At 34.5% G+C, this 27,513-nt stretch overlaps 1 protein-coding gene and 1 long non-coding RNA gene across 4 annotated transcripts in view; one reads left to right on the top strand and one right to left on the bottom strand.

The window, feature by feature from the left end:
* LOC105341106 (netrin receptor UNC5C) overlaps positions 1 to 27,513 on the top strand; it is an 81,164-nt gene that overhangs the window by 35,588 nt on the left and 18,063 nt on the right. Inside the window, exons 3-8 of one of the 2 annotated variants that reach the window (XM_066065551.1) lie at positions 6,337 to 6,440; positions 9,234 to 9,411; positions 11,868 to 12,035; positions 14,477 to 14,638; positions 16,776 to 16,847; positions 20,868 to 20,930. In XM_066065551.1, coding sequence (XP_065921623.1) covers positions 6,337 to 6,440; positions 9,234 to 9,411; positions 11,868 to 12,035; positions 14,477 to 14,638; positions 16,776 to 16,847; positions 20,868 to 20,930 — 747 coding nt within the window. The remainder of the gene's footprint in view (positions 1 to 6,336; positions 6,441 to 9,233; positions 9,412 to 11,867; positions 12,036 to 14,476; positions 14,639 to 16,775; positions 16,848 to 20,867; positions 20,931 to 27,513) is intronic. The other variant, XM_066065552.1, reaches the window with a different exon arrangement.
* Positions 24,882 to 26,575, bottom strand: LOC117689708 (uncharacterized). 2 transcript variants are annotated; one of them, XR_010707467.1, is made up of 4 exons: positions 26,241 to 26,575; positions 25,920 to 25,994; positions 25,513 to 25,647; positions 24,882 to 25,392 (listed from the first exon to the last, which is right to left on the bottom strand). It is a non-coding gene; the product is annotated as an uncharacterized lncRNA (long non-coding RNA). The 2 variants fall into 2 exon arrangements; XR_010707466.1 differs by lacking the exon at positions 26,241 to 26,575 and having other exon boundaries at positions 25,920 to 26,218.

The following is a 27,513-nucleotide window of genomic DNA, read 5'->3' as shown; positions in this document are numbered from 1 at the left end:
CTCCCCCTCTAATGCAAGCCAGATCAATCAGTTTATGCAGGCTTAGATAGAGAAGTGTGCAGACATTTGATGAAATGTTCCTGGGTGAACTATGTCTTGCTGTGGGGGAGTTTTTCCTCACAGCAGGCCCAAAAGAAATTGATTTCCATAAGTCTGTACACACATTTAAGAGGTTTACTCTAATCCTGCTGAGAAATTGATTTGAAATTTGGCTGGATAAACCCTCCTCTGAGTTTTTTCAGTGGCGAGGTTATCTCCCCTTGCATCTGGGGGGATGGATAACATTTTTGAAAGCAATATGATCAAAAGTGATAACACATCTCCCTGATTGATGTGAATTTGGTCCGGAGTGATGAATGTATATTTGTAAACTAAATGTCGGATTTAGCTAAGAAAAGGGATTTTTCAATGCTGCTTCTTGAACAGGTGTGGGTTTTTTTAAGAAGGTAAACAAAGAAGTGCAGAAGTGTCATGAGTTGCCATTATAGATGTACTAATCCTGAAGGGCTTGACTTCTAAAGCCTTTAAAAGGCAGATGCATAAAGTAAATTGTCACATCCTTGTCACTGGTGCTTCTCTCTGGAACTCATTAAAAATTCAGAGCAATTTATCACAAAGAAAAACAATTGACTTGTAAATATTTCATCTGGCATGGAACTGGGAATCAGAGGTACCGCTATACAGATTCTATAGTGGGACAACAAAAGGCATGAATATCTGGATCTTTTATAGGATAATTAAACTATTGGTAAAAACAATTGCTCAATAATAAAAAGGAAAAAATAATAGATTGATCATGAAAAATTCAAAAGTCAAGCTGCTTGTAAGCTGTCAAATTAAAATGATGGAGCACTTCCCCGGGAGACGAATGGGGGAACAGAGATTGAATGAGGGTGCGTTGTCACCACTTGAGCTCGTATTGACTTGGCCTCTACTCGTTTGACCACACAGTGATGGATCGCCATGTACTTATTCACTTCTTCATCTGCTCCAATGTCTAAATAAGGGTAAAGGAATAAATGTTTGGGGGAAGCAATATAATTCTGAGTTTGATTAGATTTTTGGGGTTTATTTTCTAATGACACCTCTACCTGATGTTTTGTGATCCAAAAATAAGGAAAACTAAGAAATAAAAAACAACCTTCCAAAATAAACCCAACAGATAGATGAAAAACTGAAGTCACAAGCCAAGCATGTGCTAATGCTAATTAAGTTTTTTCTAGAGCGATTTTTAAGAGAGTTGCTCTAGAAAACCTCCCAGGATAAACTTATTGCAACTTACTTGTACCCACACTTTCTTTGATTACATTTGTGGTTGCCTCCTTTTTTTATGACTAGTGCTCGTAACATTTTTATGTAACTCCTGTGAACTTTTTAAAATGTTGAGCACAGTTTTTTCCCCTAGCTGACTCTTTATTAAGGTGATGTAAAACCCCCCAAAGAAGTATGAGCATAAATCAGTGTTGGAGAAAATGCATAAAACTCTTGTACTTGAAAGCCACCTTTAACAATAAAACATACTGCTCTGGTTAGGAAATTGTTCATTCCTCAACTATCTTTTCAGTGTTTTCAATTTGCAGGCAGTTATAGCTATTGAATTTTAGATAAACTTCAGTATGGGGCCCTGTAATTTATGTTTTCAGATCCTGCTGTGAGATTATTAACTGAGCATTATGGGTGAAATTTTTAATTATCTAGTAATCCCACAGCAGATGCCTAGAGATTTTGTCTACTTTGTGTATCCTAGCAACTAACTTGATCTGAATCACCAGGATGTTTAAAAATTCATTTTAAATCACAGAAACCAGAGGGGTGATTGTTGGCACATGGTTTTTTCTTTGACCATATTTCAGGAAGGGATATTCCTCGGATTAAACCTCTCTGGCTTTCTTCTTTCATCTTGGCCCTCTTTAAAACATGTTAAATATTATGCCTGTCAGGAAAGGCAAAAAAAACCAGGTTCTGAAGACAAACGCTGTCTCCTCAAGTTCAGCAGCAGACACTGTAGACAAACAAATGTCGGAGAATTCTCTCGTGGTCAGGATTTAGGATTAACAGGAATGCTAGCAGCAAATTATTTGGAGAACAAGAATTTGGCCATGAAGTCTGTGTATTTTCTGCTATGCCGTTTCCATATTTTCATCTACTTCATTGTGAATATTTTATACCATATTACAGTCAGAACTTAGATGGCTTGTAAGTTTATTATGATAGCTATATATGCATTACGGTAATCCCACATTTAGGAAAAGTCAGAGAAGAACCCATCAAATAAAAGGAAACTGCATGTTTTATATCCATGCTGGCTTTACAAGAGCATTTCATGCAGACCATTTTCACATATGATAAAGAATTGGATGACCGACCTTCAGATCAGACAAAGCAAATGAGAGATAAAATGCAATCTCCCAGCAGATGCTTTGTATGTTGATTATGAGATTTCCCGCATTCTCATGTAATGTCGGAGGACAAAAATATTAGTCTAGAAATCATCCAACATGTTTTTCTCATTCAGCGTTATAAAGTCTAAGGGATCTGCACATGCTAATATTTGAGCTTTTATTTTCATATATATATATATTCGGCATCAATCGGCCTCGGAGACAATGTTCTGTCTAATACTCTCTGGCTCACTGGCTTGTCATATTCCAGATATGTAATTTTTTTTTGCTCTTCTTCGGTGAATACTTGGTAGGTGGTAAATCAAGTTTCCGATATTGCAGTGACGATTACAAGGCCTCTTGTGATGGTTCTAGTGGATAATCTTCGTTGTTTAAGAAACAATATAGAAAATTTATGACAGTCTGAAAAAAGAAAAACAATTCTAGCTCTTGTCTTTTGCTGTACCAATAAATCACTGGTTATACAAAAAGAAGAATTTTGGATTACATGTGTATCTAGACTATGAGGAGCAATTGAAGACATTCTGCTTGAATATTCTATTGCAGACCGTGTGTATAGAGAAAAAATAAGGAATAAAAAGTTGTATCTAGAAAAGGCATGTTATATATTACAGTGGTTTATTTGTTAACATTGTGGCTTGAGTAGATTGATAGCTTATGAGGTAGGCACTGAAGGTAGTGGGAACATCTGGCTGGAGAGTACAGTTATAACCTTATGATGAGCAGAGAGACAGGAGTTACCACAATATCACCACTCTCTGTTCTTCGTACTGATGGCTCGACACTTGATGCCACCAGGAAGGAAAAGCTATATAACTCATAATTCTTGTCACATGTAAAAGCTGCTGCTGATGCTGCTGCTATGGTTGCCATGAACCACAGAAACACTTAACCCCAATATCTACTATTTGTGTGACCCACATACTTATAAAACTACAAGTACCTGATTGTTCGTAATGGAGCATTAAATTCAGGGTGGGAGTAGAATGAAATATTGCTGGATGTATGAGATTATATTACATATTTTTACCCACATATTTTTTGGCTGCTCTTTTCCATTATTATTATTTAGGTTTCATTTAAAAGTGCTTTTTCAGTTGTACAGCACCAGCAATTATCAGAAGAGTACATGGAATTTAGCGCAGATATATTAGAGATGGTAAATATATCTAGAAAAGCTGGAGGACATGTTTTTGTTGCCGTTTTAGCTGGAAAAAAGCAAGAGACAACTGGTGAATTACCAGACCAACTAGTTCTCTAATCCTAAGTCTTTTAACTGACTGACTTTGATCTTCAGTGTTTTGTCCAGGTTTAATTTCTGTCAATTCCAGTCCAAAAGCCCATCCAAGTAAACATGATGTCAGATGGAATATCCGGATCTGGGTGTATTTATGTGCCCGATTTGCATGGAATTGTTGACTATTACTGATAACACAGAAGCGTTTATGGTAATTGGGCCGGCGTGTTGCCGTACTGTCATTTTCTTGCTTTCGACCAATGTGTCTGCCGTTGATTTTTGTCACACTTTGAAATGTTTGGCAGGATTAGCCCTGATCCCTAATGACTTCATTTTGACATATTCTAATGATGATTTTTTTTTCTGTTTGAGGAAAGTGATCTCGTAAAAAGAAAAGAAAGAAATTATTTATTTACTGTTATTTATGCTCACTGATCCAACAAGATGGCAGAGAATGGTTTGAATTAATGTGTCTAATGGAGAAGCTGACTTCATGTTGAATCCTTGTAGAGTCTTGTTTTAATGTTATTTGACCAAGCAGTTGGGTTTGAATCAATACAACACAAAATGGTAACTTGATCAATAGTAAATATGTCTTAAATAGTCTCTTAAAGGGCACATTGGAGCAGAATAAATGCATCTGATATAAACCTCATTAAGAGGGGAATGATTTTCAATCTTCTGTGATTGAAATCCAGTAATAGGATACATTCAATAAGATGGGGCCTGTGTATTGGGAAGGATTTAGCGGAGCAGAGAGAACAATGACTGTTTGTTCGGCAACAGCGTTAGCTCGACCTTCGCTTATTACATTGACACGTTTTGGCCCCGTCTCTCTGTTAGAACCCAGTGTTTAAAGATCTGTTCTGCAGAGCAACTAGCACAGAATGTTGACAGTTGAGAAAAAAATTTATATATTATCAATCGAAAGCTGCCTTTCAAAAAAATTTTTTTTTTCTTTCTTCTCCTTGAAGTACATGCATTGTCTGATGAAGTAGGTTGAACTATTTTGTTGGAATTCCACATTTTGGTAAATATACAGTGCTATCTTTCATTGTTAAGCAGGTGTTCACCTTAAAAGTGCATTTGCGTTCTTTTAGGAGTCATTAGGTGTTAATTTGCTAAGTAGTTAATAGATATTCATTCATATTCAGAAATGTTCCAAATATAAGAATTTGTATAAAAATCTAATAAATGGTAATTATATATCATGTTGCTTAATAATGAGAGTCTCTTAAATACTTATTTTCTGCCTACAATACAGAGTAAGAGCAAGAGTTCTTTTTAATGGAGAAAGAAAGTTCAATGAACTTTATGAAGTGGGAGGAAACATAATCTATAGCAGACGGTAGTCACAAAATTACATGCATGTATGGATTGAAGAACTGGGTGGGTCTGCGTATCAAATTGATATAAAATAAAGATGTTTCATATAAGACAGAGTCTTAATGTGATAAAAATTCAATTTTAAATGTCTCTTGGTACCCATGCTTCATTTAGCATCTCTTCAACTTCAATGTTGAAAAAAAATTCATACAAAGACAAGTTATTTACAATTTCCTTTTTGATTTCATATAATTGCCCCCAAAGAGTATCAAAAGAAATGATTTCCTAATCACTGGTTCAAAAAATCGCTTCAATACGAGCATGGCTGTGTGTTGCGGTGTCAATAAGACCCATTCCTTTTGGTGAATGTGACCCACCAAAAAAAAAGAAAAAAGAAGCCCTTCATCATCGGCCTTTTGAAGGCAACGCCATTTAGCAGAGGTGTCCAAATCAAATAGTGTTGATTATATAGCGAGCAGAAGTTAAAAAGTTACCAACTACACGGCGTTCCTTCTTGGCGAGAAATAATTCTGTGTCTGTTTGCGGCTTGCACTCTGTCGCAGCCCAAAAACGGGGAAACCTTGAGTAAACAGTTGCTTGTGGAAGAATGCTCAGGGTGTAGGATAATTGAATGTCTGTATGGAAAAATGTTATTTTAAAAGCCCTCCCCCTTATAAATTAAATTCTAATCGATTACTGCATTACACAAGTAGATGTTGAACTTAATTTTCACCTTAACTTCGTTTTATGTGTTTATGACAATACTTTTGGGTAACATTCAGTATGTCTCAGTGTTTGCCTAGGTGTAATTTGGAACTGAATTCAAATAGTTGAAGTGCATTCTGTACAACTAAACATTTTATTGCTTGCACCTGTTTAAATACAACCAAAAAGAAAAAAAAGACTACCTTCATTCCTATGTGAATGAGCTTCTATCTATTTTTTTCTCTACAATGGAGTATGAATTCAGCAGTGAACCCTTGTAAATTAATTCTACCCAATGCGGCATAGGGAAATGAAGCGTCTGTTTTAGTGCAAGATGTACTGTTATTTGCCACACATCTTCTGCTTCCTGCAAAAAAAAACTCAACATGGCTTTAATGCTGATCAATTGCATACCAACACTTGAATGCATGTTCTGGTTTTAAGATTTTTTAGTCCTTATAAAAAAAATTCATTGAAAATTAAATATAAAAAACCTTTATAATGCATCTGTGTGGCATTTTTTTCCCCATGATTCTTACACTTTTATTTTGGTTAAAATATGAAAGACACTCTGGTAATCTACAAATAAAACTTGTATATTATCTGTTTTACATTATCTTTGGATGGAAATATTGTTTCTTAATTATTCCCCGATTTCATTTTCAGATCTACGAAAGAGGTTTGAACGAGAACCATTGATGACCAGGGTCCAAGTCTCAAAAACAACCCAGCTGGATTGTCTACCCCCAGAGGGAAAACCTTTACCAGAGGTTAGTTTCTAAGTCTTAGCTTAACCCTTCAAAACAATTTCCCCCACCCCACCCTAGTCCCAAACCTTTACCTTGAAGAGACAGAGTGCTGTTTGCTGAATACATTTTTCTTGTTTTCAAAAGTTGAGCACTTGTGATATGTTATAAATATATTGGTACACACATTTCACCTGGTTGGATTAAAAGTGCTGAAAAAAGAAAAGCCTGAGATTTTAAAGATTGGAAATTCAATAAAAATTCTTATGCGTGCTATTACCGTTAAGTTTTGAATTGAAAAAAAGAATTACATTAGACTGAATGGAAAAGAATTTTTAAAGGGGGGGGGGACTCTTGAGTACAGTGTAGGTATATCATTGACATAAATTAACAGCTATCTCTCCATCAATCTGTATAAAAGGGAGTTTTATGGGCTTGATGCATTAAGTTCTGCATTAGAATAAACGCACAAGGAGGGATCGGAAACAATATTTTTTTTCTCTTAAACACTTTTGGATATAATTTCACCTGTCATCAGGTTTCTGAGAGTTTTATTAGGGGAACACCTGTGGCAGCTATAGTATATACAATTCTGACAAATTTTCGAATTACCAGATTACTTCAGAGAGCAACAAAGAGGGCTTTTATGGTCAAACCAACGCAGTTATAGATGTACATTTTAAAGCTCTGTTTATGAAAGAAACTGCTTCTCAAAACGCTTGTGTTAATTGAGTTGTGAGAAAAATGTCTTTAGAACTTTGTATCCCAACATGGGTTTCTCCTGGATCAAAGCAAGTGTCAGCCATGTTGCTAAGTTTGCAGAAGATAAACTCGTCCCTTTGCGCAAGGTTTGCAATGCATTGTTTAAGAAACCAGCCCTTCCTCATATCCTGTATTTTCCTGTGTCTTCAAATAAAAGAAGTTTTTTTTCTGTCTTTTTTTAACCACAGATAACCAAATTGGGATTTTTTTTCTTTCCACTGTAAAAGTGCTTGCAATGCAAAACTCTGTTCTCAAACACCCCAGATTTGTCAAGATTTTAAAAACATTTTATTGGTGCTTGCTGCCCTGATTAACAGTTCATCAAGTGAAATATTGGAAAAATCAGGGGACTAACTGTTAAATCTGTTTTGTCTATCTTCAATTAACTGGAAGCCTTGTCCAATTATATCTGTTGAATTTTTAGCACGGTAATTGCTCTCTTAGTGTCAGCAGCCTTCTTTCCAGCCAGGAACATAACCAAACTGTCAACAGGCATTCACAAGTGTGATATAATAATTACAGGAAATTGTGCTTAACTCTTCCCTTCTTTCTCAAAACCATTCAAGACGGAAATTAATGTCCAAAATGTACCTTTTCAATGTAATTTTGCCTTTTTTGAAGCTTCATTCATTTGAAGGGTCTAAAAATTTTCTTCTCCAAGTGGAAGCATTCAATTGCTGACAAAAAGTTTTTCCTCAAAAAATCAAGAATAACAAGGGCCCAATTATAAGAAAATTAAGTGTTGATTTATAAAATTATGTAAGAAAACTTTAAACTTGAATCACGGGGTAAGATTTCTATTCTTATGAAATTGAAATCATATTTGTAGTGAGGATTATTTGTGGACTGTTTATTAAGAATGTACTCGTGGCTTTTCTTTCCATGTCATTCCAAGCGATCACAGCTCGATAGGAAATGTTGATTGCAGTCGATTTAGACTGACAGAAGAATGAATATCAGCCAATAATCTCTGCCTCTTGTCCGTATCTTTATAAAGTGATCTATATCAAAAACCGTAACAGGGGGATAATAATATTTTGTACCTTAAAACACTTCACTACCCCACACCTGTGATTAGCTTGTTGACAGGTAGCAAGATATTTCCTATCTAACAGTTCGTAATCAAGTTTGGTTTTCACCTTTTAGCTTTGCGCACCTGAGAAATTTGTCACAGGTATTGTGTTGATTGGGGATGTCGTGCTTATTGGAGGCGATGGTTTTGTATGCAAAAATAAATCTGACGCTTTCTCGCCACCCAGATTGAGATGGATATCCTTCGGTTAAAATACTGTACCTTATTTTTTTGTCAGTTTGTCAAAAATTGACAGCGTGAACAAAAAAAGTTGGAGGTTCACTTGAGTGTCACTTGTGCATAGCTGGCATGTATAGCTATGTATTGCTAAGATTGGCTCCTGATAGATTTTACCAACAAAGCACGGTGGCCGAGAAGTATTTGGACGAAGATAAAAAAAACTGGAGATGATCAAATTACCGATACGAAACGGAGCTTTTTTTCACAAGGTCTCCTGTCTTTGAGAATTATGGTATATTGTGTTCCACATGTCAGCCCAGCATTGTAATTTTACACTCTGATGCCTCGACTAACGTCCAAGATTGTCTCCCAATGCATTCCTTGTGGTCATTTGTTCCTTCGGTATAAACATTTAAAATTTTATCCATTCATCAACAATTTTAATGTTAGGGGGATAGAGTTCCTGGCAATTTGTGTGCTGTGTGCTCTATTAGCCGGTAGATATGATCAATAATTACCCTCTTTAAGTTAAAAATTATAGGCTTGCACTCAAGTCAGTAAGCTCAAGAAAAATCCTCAGTATATGTGTGCTGTTCGCTGTTCTGTCTGAAAAAATTCCAAGAAAGTATTTCAGTGATTTTCACATTCAATAAAATATTAAAGAATCCAACTTTTTGAAATACTCATTTTCAGTTTCATTATGATATAAAAGGTGCAATTCTGTGTGTTTTTGATCATGTTAGCCCATCTAAAATGAAATGAAAAATGTTGTCATTATATTTTGAAACATTTCTCTTCACCAGGTGTTTTGGTTGAAGGATAATGTGGAGATCAACACCAAAGATGGCTACTACATCGTGTCCAACACTGGGGACCTCCTCATCAGTCAGACCCAGCTACGAGACATGGGCAACTACACGTGCGGGGCAAAGAACCTGGCAGCCAGGCGCCTGAGTGAATCCGCCTCACTCATTGTCTATGGTAAGGTTTCTACCCCCACAACCCCTGTTAAAAAAATGACACCCCCCCCCTCCACACACACACACACAAATAAAGGAAGAAAAAAAAGTGATAGATTTTGGAGATTTTGCATTAACTTTGATTTGAAATCTTGCAGTCTTACTACACATAACTTTTTAAAATTAGCTTTGATGAAAGATATTCCCATGACCTTGACAAAAATTTTGTTTGACCATGAGAGAGATATATATATATTTGACCTCTTTTTTATCCTATTTATTTAATTTTGCCCACTGGTACTTGTCTTGTTAGATTTGATTTGTTTGAGGCTCCCCTACCCCTTGACATCAGTGTCTCCCCAGTTTGGGGGTCTGCAGAAGAAATGGATGGATAACCTTTGACCTCATCAGAAAATGGGCTCTGATAAATATTTCCTGCCCAAGCATAAATATTGATGAATGGTGATAAATATTTTCATTCATTATGGCTTTCATTTTTAGAACAGATATGAAATGGGCTCTCAACAATTTTTTTGATAACGTAAGCTTCGTGCGCTATATTCACCTTCCAAAAACTTTAAGTTCTGTCAGAATTATTATATACAAGTGCCATTTTGGCTATTGGAGATGGAATATTTTGATGCCATATCACTTGCTGTCAGCAGTTCCAGAAAAAGGTCAAGTAAGGTTGATCTGGAACTCAAAATATTTGGAAATTATATCAACCTATATGGACCAGTGTCGGCTATTCTAGGAATTTGAAGCTTTAGCACATTACAATATCAACTCTCTCCAGACCCCCCCCCCCTCCACTACCACCACCATCCTCAACCTATTTCCAATATTTCTGACTTTATCCTGATTAATTTAGAATAGCAGCTTGTGTAGATCATCTATGATACATGATTTGAGAGGGAACAATCCATATTCATTCATCATTCATTGGTATATAGTAAAGTGGGAGTCTGTTCCATAAAGCATTCATTTGAAATGTAAATCAGTTTCTTTCAAATGTTTGCATTGTGATCCTAAAGTATTTGTGTACACAGTTCAATCATTTTTTTATGACATATAATGCAAATTTTGGCAAAAAAATTTATTATTAATCTTCCATTCGGAGAGCGTTTTTTTTTTTATAGTAAAGACATAAAAATATAATTTATTACTGTCGTTTGGTTCAAGGGGTACAATTCAAAATAAGTGACCCCCTCTCTTCTTACTTTTTTTTCATCTATAAGAATTTGTTTTGTTGTTTGTCGATAAATAATCATTATTTGCTGGTAGCAAAACATATTTAAGTGTAAAATGTTGAATCTTTAAAATTTGAAGTACCAGGTATGTTTGTAAAACTGCAACACATGCTTATATATAAACATCTGATTAATATTCAGGTAAAACAGGTGTTTTGCTCCAGGAATGCACTGTACATTTATAGCAATGTCACAGCTCCGGAACGAATACAAACTATACATAAATGCATAAAGCTGTGTTTTTCTAGAACTTGAAAATAAAAATATTAATGTCATGATTATAAATAAAGACCTCAAAAATAATGATAAAGATATTTCTCATGAATATAAATGGGGCGTCACTTCTTGGGGGACAATAAAACCTACGTAATTCCCAAAAAGACGAAGCGATTTAGTATTCATATTGGCACTATTTGTATGAATGCATCAGGGATCAAACTTAATTTTCTACTTAAAATTCATCCGGGCCTGCATCTCCCAACCAAAGGAAAATGGATTTCCAAAGATTATCTTTCAATTAAGATTTTATCTGTGGTATTATAGCAATTTAATATTTTCTGCATATGAATGCAAAAGAATGAATTAGTCAGGTGGGTGTAGTAGGCTTATTTTTATTAATTTTTTTTTCATTTGAAGTTTGTTTAATAAGAGCTAATTACCAGATGCAGAAAAGACATAATCAGAGTTTGTATCTTTTGGAAGGCTGTTAAATCGTTGGGAGTCCAAAACATATCCGTTCTGTGAAGACCCACGGTGTTGTCTGTCTGGCAAAATCAGGGAGTTAAATTGACCCAATCCTCAACTAAAGCTTTAGTTAATTGAAAAAGAAGGTTGACTCTTGAAAGAAGTAAGATAACTAGGTGCAGCGACCTTGGAATTGATGCGGAAAATCCTCGAGTAGTACATGTACTACCTATTTGTTTTAATTGCATGGATGTTTCTTGCGTATCCATTTCATTAAATTAACTAAAGGATGGTCCTGTGAGGTCACTTTTCAGTGCGATGGCATTATCTCCTTTAACCTTGAAATACTTGCATTTCTTCTTCTTCTTTTGGTTAATTTAAGGCCCCAGGCTTATATTGAGCAAAGTTGAACATCCTTAAAGTGATGTGTGTCATTTATGTAACAGAGAGAACAAATTTTCAGATCATTAAGATTTTGTGTTTTTATCTATGGAAAATGTTGAAGAATAATTTGAAAATAAATTTAAACAAAATATCATTGTAGTTGATGGAAGCTGGTCAAGTTGGAGCTCATGGACAGAGTGTTCAGTCAAGTGTGGAAAGGGGGAAACCCGGAGAATGAGGACCTGCACCAATCCAGCACCACTCAATGGGGGCGCCACTTGCGTAGGGGACAGTGTCCAGACCAACCCCTGCGGCTCCATTTGTCCAGGTGAGCCCTCGAAATTGCTCTATGGTCAGCCCAGCTAGATTTCGCTTATAGGACTGCCACTGCTTTAATATATGACTAGATTGCATAGTCACCAAGCGGGATTACAATAATTTTATGAAGCTTGCGTCTCATGAAGAGACCATGGCATGTTCTCCTTTTTCTCTCTCTCCTTAATTTGCTACAGCATTTGGGATTGTTTTTGGTTTTGCATTTAAATAACAAAAAAATATCCTACTGAGAATTAGTTGCACAGTTGTTTAGATTCCTTCAGATAATTGGTGCATGGCAAAAGAAGCTGACACATTATCTGGGAGCCTGAAAAACATAGGACCCCACTGAACCATATGCAGATTTTTGGGGAGGAAGAAAACTTGTGTTGGAGCCGGCAGTAATTCTTTGTAATTGCCCCTTTTCCCTGTCGGAACTTTGCTTCATCCTGCAAAGTTTTTTCTCACGAGTCGTACCGAACGAGGGCGATGACTAAGAAAAAAGTTTGCATGAGACGGAGCCATTCACATCAGCAAGTGAAACAATTGACAACTAGAACGCATCATTTTGTCCCATCAGTAATAAAAAAGCTAGAGAAAAAAGTCGCAGATATTAATAACGATCATCGTAAAAGCTTTAAGCCAGGCCTCAGGCTCTGCCGCATTAGAAGTAAATCCATTAAACTGTTGTAAAGACAAAATGACCAGAGAGTGCGACTTGTCTCACCAGCATCTAACTGATTCATTACAAAAAAGGACAGAAAATGATCATTGGTAATTAGAGCATTTCCAGAATGAAGGGGAGAAATAATGACAATAATGACCCTTCAAGTTAATGTTTCTTTTTGCTATTATTGGTTCAGTTGGTGGAGTCAATGCATGGCCAAGAAATTAATAAGAACATTTGTCAATCATAATTTTGTTATAGGAAAAAAAGAAAATTTTCATAAAATTATCCTCGTCTTCCATTTGGAAAAAAAAGAGCTGCTTGAAAATTCGTAAAAAGAAGAGAATTAGAAAAAAAAATTATTATAAAATTGTTATTCATTCCTAAATTGATAAATCTGATATTTGTTTTGCAACATCCTTGAATTTATGGTCTGATGTATATAGCCAAGGGAATGTTTCCATCGAGTTAAGCAGAAGTTCTCCTTGATAAAACTGATATTGGTGTAATTCACTGCAATCATGCTGGACAATCTCTACAATCATTTCATTCCAACGAAGGAAATTCCTGGAGGGGGGGAAAAACACACAACCTCTGAGGATTTATAGAAATATGGCTACCACATCACGCACCATTAAGTTATTCATATGAATTCTTTGCTTGCTGTAGTCGTATTAATTGTTCTGTTTTGTTACCGTTTCATCCCTCTCTTCCGAGGGTGACAGAGTCAATGTTCTCTGCTTATTGCTGCACTATGTGAAAATACAGTCCTGTTCCGTCAGTTTATTGCGATATGGGTTTTTCTTCTTTTGTTGTGTGTGAAATATCGATTTCCTGTCGAGAAGATCTCAATGAATGACGCTTTTCAACATTATCAAGTGAATAACTAAATGCATGTTACAATTAGTAAAGCTTGCCTTTAATTGTTTTATTCAAGGCAATTTTTTTGGATCAAAGTCGTAAACTGTATTCATTTATACAGCTGTTATGCAGTTTGGCATGAAAAAGCTTAGTTATTTGCATTTGATTAATATGAAATTGTTTTTTTGTGCGTCTCAATAACTGTAATTTTCTTCGTTTCCCATGCATTAATTGAAAAAAAAAATCATGTAATTGATTCTTTTACATAACGTGCATGTTAATCATTCGTGGTTATTAGAAATCATTATTAACATATCATTTGAATACCTGTACCGTAATTGTTCTGTTATCTCCCCTTTTCTGCTAACTTCAGAAAAAGGAGGTAAGAAAGTAGTACTGCTTTATTTTTATTATTCATGCATCTATTTTTTTATGTCTTTCATCATCATTACAAGTAAAGTATCATTTGGTTGCAATTTTAGTTGCTAATTTAATGAATTATTTGGTGTCATTTGTTTCTTTCTTCAATGTTTGGACTCTATATATCATAGATTTGATCATATGATATATATTCAGTAAATGTACTATATTTCTATTATAACTTTTCTAGAAATACTCTTTCTTTAGATATGACTGTTGTGATTAGAGATCTCTTATTTTATTTCGTTGATAAAAAGCTTGCAGCTTATAATGGAATTTTTTGCTTTCAATTAAATGCACCAGCATTTATTTTATAAGAAACTTTAACGAATATCAAAAGTGATATCAAGAAAAATTTATTATGTACATGTATATGCCTATGCAAACTTAGTGCAGGCATCTTGTACAGATGTGCATGTGCAATTGTGCTATAAAATGTGTGGAATGAGGTTGGAAATATCTTTAAATCTCCTGCTTGATATAAAATGGCTGCTTCTTTGTTGTAGTTGATGGAAGATGGGGTGCTTGGTCCTCATGGTCAACTTGCAGTACGGAGTGTCAGCATCACAGGAAGAGATACTGCAATGACCCTCCGGCTAAAGATGGCGGAAGTTACTGCATCGGCAATGATCTAGATGGGGGGAATTGCACAGGGGGCAGGTGCAGAGGTGAGAAACTAGCTGAAAGGGCGCCATCAATGAAAAATAAATTTAGTTTTATCTGCAGAAAAATGAAATGTAATTTGGCAATGAAGTGTCGCACATTGTTCAGAAAAACACCAAGGATTTTTGGTCACTCATATATATTGCCAAAGAAACTGAATTAATTAAGGTCTAGTTTTAAGAATTAGGCAAAATTTACAGTCCAGTTTATGAAAGGATGAGAAATGATTGACAACTGGTTGAGCAATGATGGAACAAAAACGGTATACATCTGGGGTTTCCATCATGGAACTAAATTGTTGCTTCAATATATATTTCCCACCGGAAAACTTTCTTCCAAGTGTTGTCCAATGTGTGACATTCTGTTGATCATGGAAGGTTGTCTCCTGGGATACTGCTGGGCTTTTAGTTGTATAACTCTTTTGTGTTTCTAATGTCACTTGCCTGCTGGGTGCATGGAAGTCAACAAATCCAATTTAAGGAGTATGAATATCATAAAATTTCTGCAAAAAAGTAGTCAATATAATTATATTACTGAAGTATGTTAATCACAATTTGATGTGCATGTTTAACTAGGGTGGGGAGATGTAAAAGTTGAGTTGAATTGAATTTTAACATCTTATCTGTTAAAAAAATTCTAAACAGATTTTTATTGCTGTTGTAAAATTGTGATCGATCGTTGCAAATTTCAGAAGAAAAAAAAGTTCAACCTTAAAATACCAGCTTCTGGAATATTATCCTTTCAGTGCAAAGATTTTATTAGCTGTTGATTGCGAGAAGGGGAAAAAAGATAGATCTCCAGGGTTATAAAACCACAAGTTTTTTTAAAAGCAGAACTGGAAGGAGAGTATAGATTAGGTTACAGGATGATGAAGCAATTACAAGATACAGGTTACTCCTTCCAAAAAACTTGAGACACTTGTTCAATTAGCGATGTTGTTACTAATTTAATTTTCCCTCTGGTAGCCAGGGAGGTTTTTTTTTTTCTTTTTTGGGGGTAAAGGGTGAAGAGATAAAGGAGGCCTTCATGGTTTGATGAGATCCTCTCAAACAAAAATGAGTTTGGCATTTATGTATTTCCTTGTCTATGCTGGGTTGATAGGTCTCTAATTAAGCCCACAGAAAGAGCTGTTTATCTCTCAAATTCAAATTGACCAGAATGGAGTCGGTCCTGTATAGTTGTATAGTTTCTCCAGGGAACTTCTAGTTTGCCAATGTCAATATTAACTGCCCTTGCTGTTAATCAAAGCATTTATTGTTATTTTTTGCCAATTTCATTTTTAAAAAAAGAAGTGCTACTTGTACATAATGGCTTATCAAATGTTTAAAATGTTCTTAATATATTAAAATTTGGGTGAAAAAAATTTATATCCAATTTGAACCTTAAATTATCATTTTATTGTCCAAATTTGTTTAAACTTGTTTTATGCCTCCCAAAATAGCGAATTATAAGATCAATAAACAAATATAGCTCCCTACAAAAAACTTCTGTTAATTAAGTTTTCACAGCTAGAGTTTTCATCACGGGATCTTTTAATTTTCTTATCCTATCAGTTTTGTTCCATTGGTTAAGTACAAAAAATTTCTTCACAAAAATAAAAGAACTTCAAAGCAACCACTGAAGTTGGCTGACTGTGACATAGAAAGCAAGAGAGTCAATTGATTTGTTAGTCAATAGATTGCCAGCATGCACGCAGGAATTATTAACCAGTTTATCGCAGATTTGGGTTTTAATTTTTCCGGGTATTAAGGGTAATCATCCTATGACAGTCGTTGCTTGGAAATTACTTTTTTTTCTCTCACTTTGTTGCTGCGGATGTATTATTGAATAGATTAGTTTAAAAACAACTTTCATGTTTGAGAATTAATTGATTTTTTCTATGTTTCTAACACTTAAAAAATTATTACGGTTTATAGAATATGGAAATTGTTTTTGCTGCAGTGCAAGATTATGTTGTTTGTGCAGTGTCTGAATTTTTCCTGTAAATGGTAAGGGAAGCCTGAGAGAGAATTTCAATCTCACGGGGATTCCCATATTGTAATATGGAGGTATTTTAGCAATAATATTCAGCGCAACTTATTTCTCTTTGTTTGGATGAAGTTCAGTCCTTCTCATGTATTACTATATATTTTGTTGTTCTAGGAAAGCAAATAGAGATAATCGGCCCCTCCCCAACTAATCCCACAAACGCCGACGCCCCGAACCCAGACGACGGTAAGAGAGGTCATGTCCAAACCTTCCCAGCATGCCGTGTGATAACTTACTTCTAACTCGAGAAAAAAATATTTCTCACGTATTTTATACACACCTCTCAGACTAATACACTTTTTTTTTTTTTTTTTAAAAGCTTGATTTATTTCAATATTCAGAAATGCTGATTACCACCATGATAATGGCAGAACTAATACATAATATAACTGAACTAACATTAGTATGGAACTGTATTCATAATGCATTTGAATATGCGGTAATGCATTTGCAGAGAGAAGAATAAGATTGAACAGGAATTTTAATGCAAACTCTTATTGCTAATGGATCTGATAAAACACAGAGTTTGGGGAATAAAAAATTTATTTAGTGAATTTGTCAATTCAAAAATATGAAAATAAAAAAAAGGTAAAGATTGCAGAGATATTTTCGGGTAATATACATTTTTAGGTCACCTGAGTCACTCAGGTGACCTATTGCAATTGGTCTTCGTCCGTCGTCGTGCGTCGTGCGTCGTGCGTCGTGCGTTAACAATTTTACATTTTTAACTTCTTCTTGAAAACTACCAGGCCAATCGTTACCATTTTTGGTGTGAAGCATCTCTATGGTAAGAAGAATCTAAATTGTGAAATTTATGGCTCTACCACCCCTGGGGTGCCGCGGGCGGGGCCAAATATGCAAAAAAAGCCAAATTTTCAAAAATCTTCTTCTCTACTTCCACACATGTGAGGAAAAAACTGAATGCATGGTTATGATGTCCATGAGGCCCTCTACCAAAATTGTGAAATTTATGGCCCCTGGGTCAGGGGTTCTGGCTCTAGGGTGGGGCCAATATGGCCATATGGTAAAAATGTATTAAATCTTAGAAAATCTTCTTCTCTACTACCATATATATTTGTTAAAAACTAAATGCATGATTATGATGTCCATGAAGCCCTCTTCCTAAATTGTGAAATTCATGACCCCTGGGTCAGGGGTTCAGGCTCTAGGGTGGGGCCAATATGGCCAAATAGTAAATATGTATTAAATCTTAGAAAATCTTCTTGTCTACTCTTATATATATTTGTTAAAAACTAAATGCCTGATAATGATGTCTATGAAGCCCTCAATCTAAATTGTGAAATTCATGACCCCTCGGTCAGGGGTTCAGGCTCTAGGGTGAGGCCAATATGGCCATATAGTAAAAATGTATTAAATCTTAGAAAACCTTCTTCTTTACTACCATATACATTTGTTAAAAACTAAATGCATGACTATGATGTTCTTGAAGCCCTCTACCTAAATTGTGAAATTCATGACCCCTGGGTCAGGGGTTCAGGCTCTAGGGTGGGGCCGATATGGCCAAATAGTAAAAACGTATTAAATTTTAGAAAATCTTCTTCTCTACTCCCATATATATTTGTTAAAAACTAAATGCATGGTTATGATGTCCAAGAAGCCCTCTACCTTAATTGTGAAATTCATGACCCCTCGGTCAGGGGTTCAGGCTCTAGGGTGGGGCCTATATGGCCAAATAGTAAAAATGTATTAAATCTTAGAAAATCTTCTTCTTTACTCCCATATATATTTGTGAAAAACTAAATACCTGATAATGATGTCCATGAGGCTCTCTACTAAAATTGTGAAATTCATGACTCCTCTGTTAGGTGTTCATGCTTTAGGGTGGGGCCAATATGGTCATATAGTAAAAATGATTTAAATCTTAAAAAATCTTTTTCTCTACTCCCACACATGTGGGCAAAAAACTGAATACATGGTTATGATATCCACAATCTCCTTTACCTAAATTGTGAAATTCATGGCCCCTTGGTCAGGGGTTCAGGACATGAGGGGGGGGGGGGGGCAATATGGCAATAAAGTGTTAATGCATATTATGTTTAAAAATCTTCTTCTCTATTCTCACACATCTGTATAAAAAAAACGACTAATAATTATGTTTACCAGGAAGTCCTCTACTGAAATTTTAATTTTCATGTCCCCTGGGGTATGGGTTTTGACTCTAGGGCAGGGCCAAAATGGATGTATAGATGTTAATGCATATAACGTTAAAAAATTATCTTCTTTACTCCCACACACCTAAAAGGAAAACTGAATTCATTATTTTGTAGACCAGATCTTTTAGTTTTTCACCAAAATTATAGGTTTCACAGTTCTTTTTGAATTAAATGTGGTTGTCATTACAAATTTATAATTTTTCTACTCCAGTATGAAACCTTATTAATTAGATGCATATATGAGACTCCATGACAAGTTTGTGTATTGGATATATGCTACTCAGGTGACCGTTAAGGCCAATTGGCCTCTTGTTCAAAATCCGGTATGAAATATTGGGAACGGGGTTGGTAGGTGCAGAAGCTAGGGAGAGTTCTGTACCTACAGGTTAGAATATGTTTAACTTCACACATTACCTATCAGAGAGAACTTTTAATCAATACTAATTTTGTATATTGCATGCTAAACCTCAGCTGGAAATAATGAGAGGCTGGCAAAAATTAACAATGTACCCCTAAGGTACCAGGATAAAAAAATCCCTGGGTTAATCAATGGGAGAGGGAAAAAAGTGTTGATTAAGAGGAAGGCTGGGGTGGGAAAGGTTGATTAATGAATAGATATATATGTGTGTGATTGTGTGACTTATCAGAATAGCAGAGGGTGCCTCACTATGGGAGTTGAATGCCGTGCCATACTTTACAATGCTAAACTTTAAGAGAATTATTTTTCTGGTCTACATCTGTCATTTTTATATACACTTCTCTGTTGACTGCACATGCGGACAATGTCATGATTCAGACATATTGTTAATATTAACTGACAACATGTAAAACTCAACTCTGTAAAGTGAAAACCCATGTAGGTAGTTTTCATTAATGACATTTATGGGTCCAACTCCAGCACCCCCCAGGGTAAGAGGGAATTCCGACCGCCCATTAAGCCGTTATTTTACTTTTTGCCGCACATTCTTAAGAATTGTGAACTATCCACTCTTAATTCTTTTTTTTCCAGTAGAGAATAATCTGAATTTAGCATCTATCTATTCTGCATGTCTTTTGGTTAGAGAAGAATTTTTTTTCTTTCGATTTTGACATGACCTCTTCAAGTCTGTTTGGACCCCTCTCATTTTTCTTTTATTAGCAGCTTTGATAGATGTAGAGTGAATTCTCCAACCTTTAGATGTGTCAGTAAGCATAGATCATAAAAATCAGAATAAATTTCTTTTTCTTTTGATAGATAGAATTGTGAGAAGTAGAAAAAGGGAGTTGAGAGAGAAAGTCTTGGCTTTTTAGTTCCTTTATACTCATATCTCTGACTCATTCACAGCATCTGAAAATGAGTGAAAACTGTTTTATGACTTAATGATTGAGAATAAAAACTCTCAATAAATCATCAATAAGATAAGGTCCAGTTCATTCGGTTCTTCATCTGGTCAGCCAGAGAGAGAGAGGGCTTCTCCTCATTTTTGTGTCACTGATATTTATGACCCTATACCAAATCAGAAGTACCAATTTCTCCCCCACACCATGTTGTATGGTCCTAAATGTGATGAATTAAATGTCAACTTTTTATGCTTGTTTTGTCCTTCGATTTGCAAGAGGTCACAAGGTGCTTTGATCAGCAGCAGCAATGTGATGTTTGAGCAATATGGCTGACCAATATGGCTGTACAAGATGGCAGAGGGTTGCTGGTTGGCGTTGCTATGACATTGACTAGCTAGCTGGCTCATTTGCTCATGGACCCACAAACATATATATAGATATCTATATAATAATTATTGTATATTAAAGAAATAATGCTGAATTTCTAACAGACTTGTGTCAGAAAATTTAAATACTCATAGTGTGTATGTGTTTCTCACAGACTGTTTTGGTTTTAAAATGACAACAAAATTTAATAATTTTTGTTCTGCATTGGCCATATTTTTTTCAGCCATTATATTGTTTGCAGAGGAGCATCATGAATTCAAATGCATGTATGAGGCATTAGTTATCTTGATTAACAAGTTTTAATTGTTAAATTATTTTGTTACAGTTCGAGGAATTGGGATTGAAGATGCCGATCATGGACTCTTGGAACAGAATCCATCCAGAGAAGGTAAATCATAGGGGACTAAACTTTTGGGTGAAGGGGGATGGAAGCAAGAAGCAATTAAACAACAAAAAAAGGTGTACAAGACTTTCATTATATCATGGTCTTCTTTTACTGGAAAATTCATCAAGAGATTTGCTTTGCTGTTGCTTTTAAAGTTAATGAATGAGACAGTAACTGACATATATTTCTACAATTTTATTTTTAAAGTCCTTGTTTTTGCAAGGCACCAAGCCGAACCATTGCTCTTCAACTGTCAAGAGCACTGATGAGGCTTTCTGTCATCTAGGAAAAGCCTGGTTTTTCGGGAGTATAAATACCTTTATGTAATATCAGTAGATTCTCCGTTTGTTTTCGCTTTTCGGTAACTTTTTGGAAAAAGTATCATTCCTGGAACTATTATCTCATGACTGCATGTACACCATAAGAATAAACTTTCAAGTGACACAATCTTCATCATCAGACGGCGGATTTTTCATGGTCGTAATCTTCTCATTTTTACCTCAGTGTCTTCAGAATTTGAACAATTTTCATTTTTGAAATATTTTTGTCTGATAACCAAACAACAAATTACTTGATTTATTGTTTGGGAATTGATTTGGCAGTGGGGGAAGACTCAAATTTACCAAGAAAAATGCATCTCACGAGACAAATTTTAACTTATCGTTAAAGCTGAAAAATGTACAGCGTCGTAAGATCATGCATCTTTTCATTCTCGTAATCTTTTGTTTATGTTAAATGCGGTGGCTTTCACATGCTTTTTCGTCTATGTATGCTGAGAATAGAAAATGCAGCAGTGAGATAATTTGATCGAGACAATCCAGATCAAGACTTTTACGAAATTATCTTTACGTCAATCTCGTATATAGCATAATCTGTCAGGGCGATAGACCCAGATATTGTCTGCAGAGAAAAACAATGTGGATTTTCTAAACAGATATTTTTTTGATTATGGAAAAAAAAGCTATCTTAAAATCTGTTGGAAGTTAGGAAGAGAAAAAATTTGGTTTATGTATATTTTAAAGATAGGAAATCTTTGTGATACAGTATAGATATTGTAAAATTATGCATAAAACTTAAAAATAAAATTTCATTTTCCCCAGTGATGTACAAACCTTTCCTCCTTAATTTCAATCACATTTTTAATTTTAAAAAAAGTAGAAACAGAAAGAAAAAGGATTTTGTAGATTTTACATTTCACCCCCACCTGTTCTTTATATATTGTTTAATCATATCAGATGTTGTCTCAGAAAATAAATGGATTTGTCTGTTGTAAAATTTGAAGATAAAAACCTAGCCTACATTTCCTGTGGTTCCCTCCCATAGAATGATCTCAATCTATACCCAATAAAACATGACAAGTACGGCCTATATCAATCTTTTAGCCAAAAAACCCCCCAGATTTGAATTTGTCATTCATTATTTATACAGAAATTTAGGAAGTTGAAACTCTCTCCAGAATGTCTTCAGTAAATTGTCCATTAGATTTAATTGCTAGCTGATTTAAGAATTTTTTTAGATTTTTTCTTTTGGGACGAAATAAAAACCTTTTATCTTTTTTCAAATACTTTTTTATATGCTCAAATTTGTAGTCCATGGACATTACAGTGTGTTCCCATGAAGAAATAGTTGTATAAAGTTTTTTGACATCGGGGATTGACGAAGACATACGCTGTTTATTGTAATGTTTTTCTCTTATAATACAGAGCAAAAAAACACAATTTTCATGTCCCATTAAGTAATTATAGCTAAAAACAAGGCTTTCTCAGGGTCGTAAAATAGACATCTACTCTTTTAAAACATTTGTCTACCCATACAAAAAAAAAGCACTAAAAAGTTATACCTATGAGCCCTTAAAAAAGTTACAAAAAAGTCATAACTAAGTTAGCACAATTTGGAACCATCTGATCAATTATGGTTCCAAATTAGCATCAAAAAGTTATACCTATATTGTAACTTTTTGCTTAAGTACAAAAAAGTCATAACTAGAGTGTAACTATTGACAATTTATTTTTTTCATAAAAATAAATAGGTATAAAAAAGTTATCAAAAAGTTATAATAAAGTTATCATTTAGGTACAAAAAAGTTACAAATTAAAGTTACAGAAAAGTTATCATTTAGGTACAAAAAAGTTATACATATAGGTATAGAAAAGTTATCATTTAGGTACAGAAAAGTTATAGATGTAGGTACAGAAAAGTTATACATATAGTTACAGAAAAGTTATCATTTAGGTACAGAAAAGTTATACGTATAGTTACAGAAAAGTTATCATTTAGGTACAGAAAAGTTATACATATAGTTACAAAAAAGTTATACATATAGTTACAGAAAAGTTATCATTTAGGTACAGAAAAGTTATAGATGTAGGTACAGAAAAATTATACATATAGTTACAGAAAAGTTATCATTTAGGTACAGAACAGTTATAGATGTAGGTACAGAAAAGTTATACATAAAGTTACAGAAAAGTTATCATTTAGGTACAGAAAAGTTATAGATGTAGGTACAGAAAAGTTATACATAAAGTTACAGAAAAGTTATTGTTTAGGTACAGAAAAGTTATAGATGTAGGTACAAAAAAGTTATCATTTAGGTACAGAAAAGTTACACAGAAAAATTACAGATGTAGGCAAAAAATATCTATCTGTATCATAAACTTCAGATAAACAAGAATAGAATTCCAGGGTCCCCCGCCGGTCAAGCAGTATACTAGTATACTGTACATTGGAATATTTTCAAAAATTCAGGGCTGTTCCAGAATTAAATGTGTGGGGAGGTTGGGAGGAACATTTTTTTACCCCCACCACCCATTTTTTTTTTTGTATTTTTCCTGTCGCAAATATATCCAAAATACTACAATCTAATAGAACTTGACCAAAGTATTAGCGGTATAAACATTTGGTATAAATTTAATAAAAATCCTTCAAAATTTGTAGGCATGAGAGCGCTTACAAAGTCACAAAGTCCCATAACTCCAACAAAAAGTATCGACCAATGCTAATTTTTGAACTTGACCAAGATAATAGTGGTATAAACATTTGGTATAAATTTAATGAAAATCCGTCAAAATTTGTAGGCATGAGAGCGCTTACAAAAAAGTGTGATAAATCCGTCACAAAGTTCCATAACTCCAACAAAAAGTATCGACCAATGCTGATTTTCGAACTTGACCAAGGTAATAGTAGTATAAACATTTGGTATAAATTTAATGAAAATCCGTCAAAATTTGTAGGTATGAGAGCGCTTACAAGGTCAATTTTTGGATAAAACAGAGTCATTATTGTGATCAAAGTCCTATAACTCCAACAAAAAGTATCGAACAATGCTGATTTTCGAACTTGACCAAAGTATTAGTGGTATAAACATTTGGTATAAATTTAATGAAAATCAGTCAAAATTTGTAGGCATGAGAGCGCTTACAAAAAAGTGTGACGGACGGACACACGGACACACGGACGCACAGACGCACGGACGCACGGACGGACGCCCGGCATTTCTATGTCCCCGCACCGCGTTGCGGCGGGGGACAAAAAAAACCCCAGGTACATGTACAGGTGTTATACTGATGAAAAAAAAGTCCCTCATGTTGACATGAACTTTTCATCAAATTGTTTTTGCTCTTGATTAGGAATTTAAAATCATATCTGTTCATGTGAGCAGAAGAACACAAGTCAATGTTTATGTTAATCAATATGTTTACTGAATTATATTTACATCTAATGAGTATGCTTTCCTCCATTTCTTATGGAAACTTATAGTTAACGCCTTGTTTAACGATTGGTCGAAACCTATAATGACCTTAGAAAAATCATTGAAATAATCAGGATATCAATGCAGACTCACATTCCCATTGAAGACAATTTGGCTGTTTCTTTTAGCTAACGTACTGATGCACATTAAAAATAATATAGTAAATTTAACTTACTCTTTACAAACAATTTATTAATTTGTTAAAAGAAAGATGTAAATATAAACAATATAACTTTCTTTGACGATTCATGCAGGTAATGAAGGGAGCAATGATTGCAGAAAAAATTTACATAACTCGCTAATGCGGGTAATGTATTTTTTCTGCAATGTCGCTACATTCATATCCCGCATATGTCACCAAAAAAAGCATTTTATTGTTTACATAATTATCTCAAATCATTACAGACCCTATATGCAAGTTTTTTAAATAAAGCAATAATCTGACATAAAAGCATTTGGGATTACATGTGTGTCTAATGTTCTTGCTAAATTTGAATAGAAAGTTTGAAAAACATTATTTTGTAAACCAAAATTTGACCAACACCTTCATAATTAAAGCATGTTTTAGGTTAAATTCCTAACATATACTAGCATGATTTTGTTCCAAACATACTAGTATGATTTTTAAAACAGTCCTGGTTCTAGATGATACCAATGACCTGCAGTAATTTATCAGCAAACAACTGGATCTGTTTCTTGAATCTGTTGAACTTCCTAAAATGTATAAAAAAGAATGTTTCATTATGGCAATTTCTTACTACATGTACTTTCATTGTAACTGTTAAAATCCTTGACAACTACCTTATACTTAAAACAGAAAATTATAAAGCATACCAAGTTGAATATATATGTGACCAGCACCTGGCAGGTGAAAACTGGTTTCTGTTTACATGGCTGCATGTATTTCTATGGGAACGGTTGCTCTTGCATATGATCTCTTTCATAGTATTATCCTCGTCCTCCATTAATCTAAAAGAAGGCAATAATATTTAAAACATGATACTGTTTGACAATTTTCAATATATGTAGCATAAATTATTATTAAATATCAGTAAAACTTTTCAATTCTCTGTTGACCTAGTACCTCCCCCCCCCCTCTAAAAAAAAGTCAACATTGATACAGCATGCAGTTGCCATTATATTCTCAGATTTACAATAATTCATTTACTAAAAGATATACATAATATATGGTTAAAAATTTAAAATCTGTATATCTTTACTTGATAAACACACACACTTACTTTTTTCATCTTGTATTAATGATGTATCTTCAATCTGGTGTACAGTCTGCTAGCTGGACTTGGTTGGGATTTTTTCTGCAATACAATGATACTCTTTTTAAAAGAGTCGGCCATAATTTGATTACATATAGAATGTACATCACTTAGATTTACATGGCTGCATAGGCTTTGATATAGATGATAAAATCATGCACTTCTTATTAGAATTCTAGAAATATTCCAAATGTAATTCATTTCTAAGTGCAAAGCAATAATATAGAAATTGAGATAAGCAAACACAAATGAATTATTTAAAATGACTTGTTTGTACATCAGACTTACACTGAATGGAAATGGTCATCAACAACTAAAGCCATATCATCCAGGTCTTAAGCATGTCTATCTTTATGAAACCACTGCTTGCAGTTTCATTACTACATACAACACGCTGTGATTCTGCATATTTCTTGAAAAAATCAGGAAAATCTTCACAACAACTCCTGTCTTCTTTGCCCATTTCAAAATTTGATGGCGGAATGGCAATTGTCCAATCAGAATTCACGAAAATCAAAGTTTGAAATTTTGGCCAATCACGATACAGCCACGATTAATACCGGGATAAATCTTTAAAATTTATTTTGGTTAAAAAACAATATTATTTACTTAATATTATCTTAAGAATTCTGCATTTAATTAAAACAAATATTAGTAATATTTTCTTTCCTTACAACCTGTTAGTTTTTTAACCGATCATCAAAACTGGGCATTTCCGGTCTCAAGAGCCGCCATTTTGAATAATTTGAGGGAATTTTAAAAACTAAATCAATTTAAATACCAATGCATTTTTACAATTGATGAATATGTAAAACCAAAAATTATAACACCTTATTTAAATAAAACATGTTTCCCAAAGTTTATAACACAGTCCTTATAGCTATGTGCTGTTATAAATTACGATGAGAGAGAGGCTTGTACTGGGAAAACATACAGATGGAAATAGCAGTACTGTTCTTTGTTAAAAGCATGTCTATTAATGAAATATGTGAATAAATATGATGAACCCATCTCATAATAACAAACAATGCTACCACCCCTCCCCAGCCCCCCCCCCCCCTTTCTTCGCATGCATTCGATGTCGTGGGAAAATTCTGAATCAATTTCTAGAAATCTACTCTATTCCTTTCTTCATGGGGTAGGCCATGAAAAGTTGGAAAAATTTTCAGTGATAATATAAAGTTGATGCTACCCCTTAGTATTTAACAGTGTTTAAACGAACTCGTAATATGTCTAATGATGTTCAAGAGACCGATAACAAAATAATGCTTGCAGGAGCAAAATAAAAAATGTCTGCTGGTCAAAACATACACATCAACTTTTTATCTTAAACAAACATCAGTGTCATCACAGCACGGACTAAGCATGACCTCTTTAGACACCCTTTACTGTTAACCTGGGATGTGTGTGCGTTCAGGCGGAAAGTGATTTCCTGTTACTGCCTTATAAAAACAATAAAATTTTGGACAGGTGTTTGTGTTGCAATTGATGGACTGGATTCCCGTTATAATGGTTATGTCTTAGTGATTTTACTACCCAGATCAACCTACATCTACCCCCC

Source organism: Magallana gigas, chromosome 7 (genome assembly GCF_963853765.1).
Source record: "Magallana gigas chromosome 7, xbMagGiga1.1, whole genome shotgun sequence".
In the NCBI taxonomy this organism is placed as follows: domain Eukaryota; kingdom Metazoa; phylum Mollusca; class Bivalvia; order Ostreida; family Ostreidae; genus Magallana; species Magallana gigas.
The sequence above is the reverse complement of the archived record's forward strand: the minus strand, read 5'-3'. Positions and strand labels throughout refer to the sequence as shown.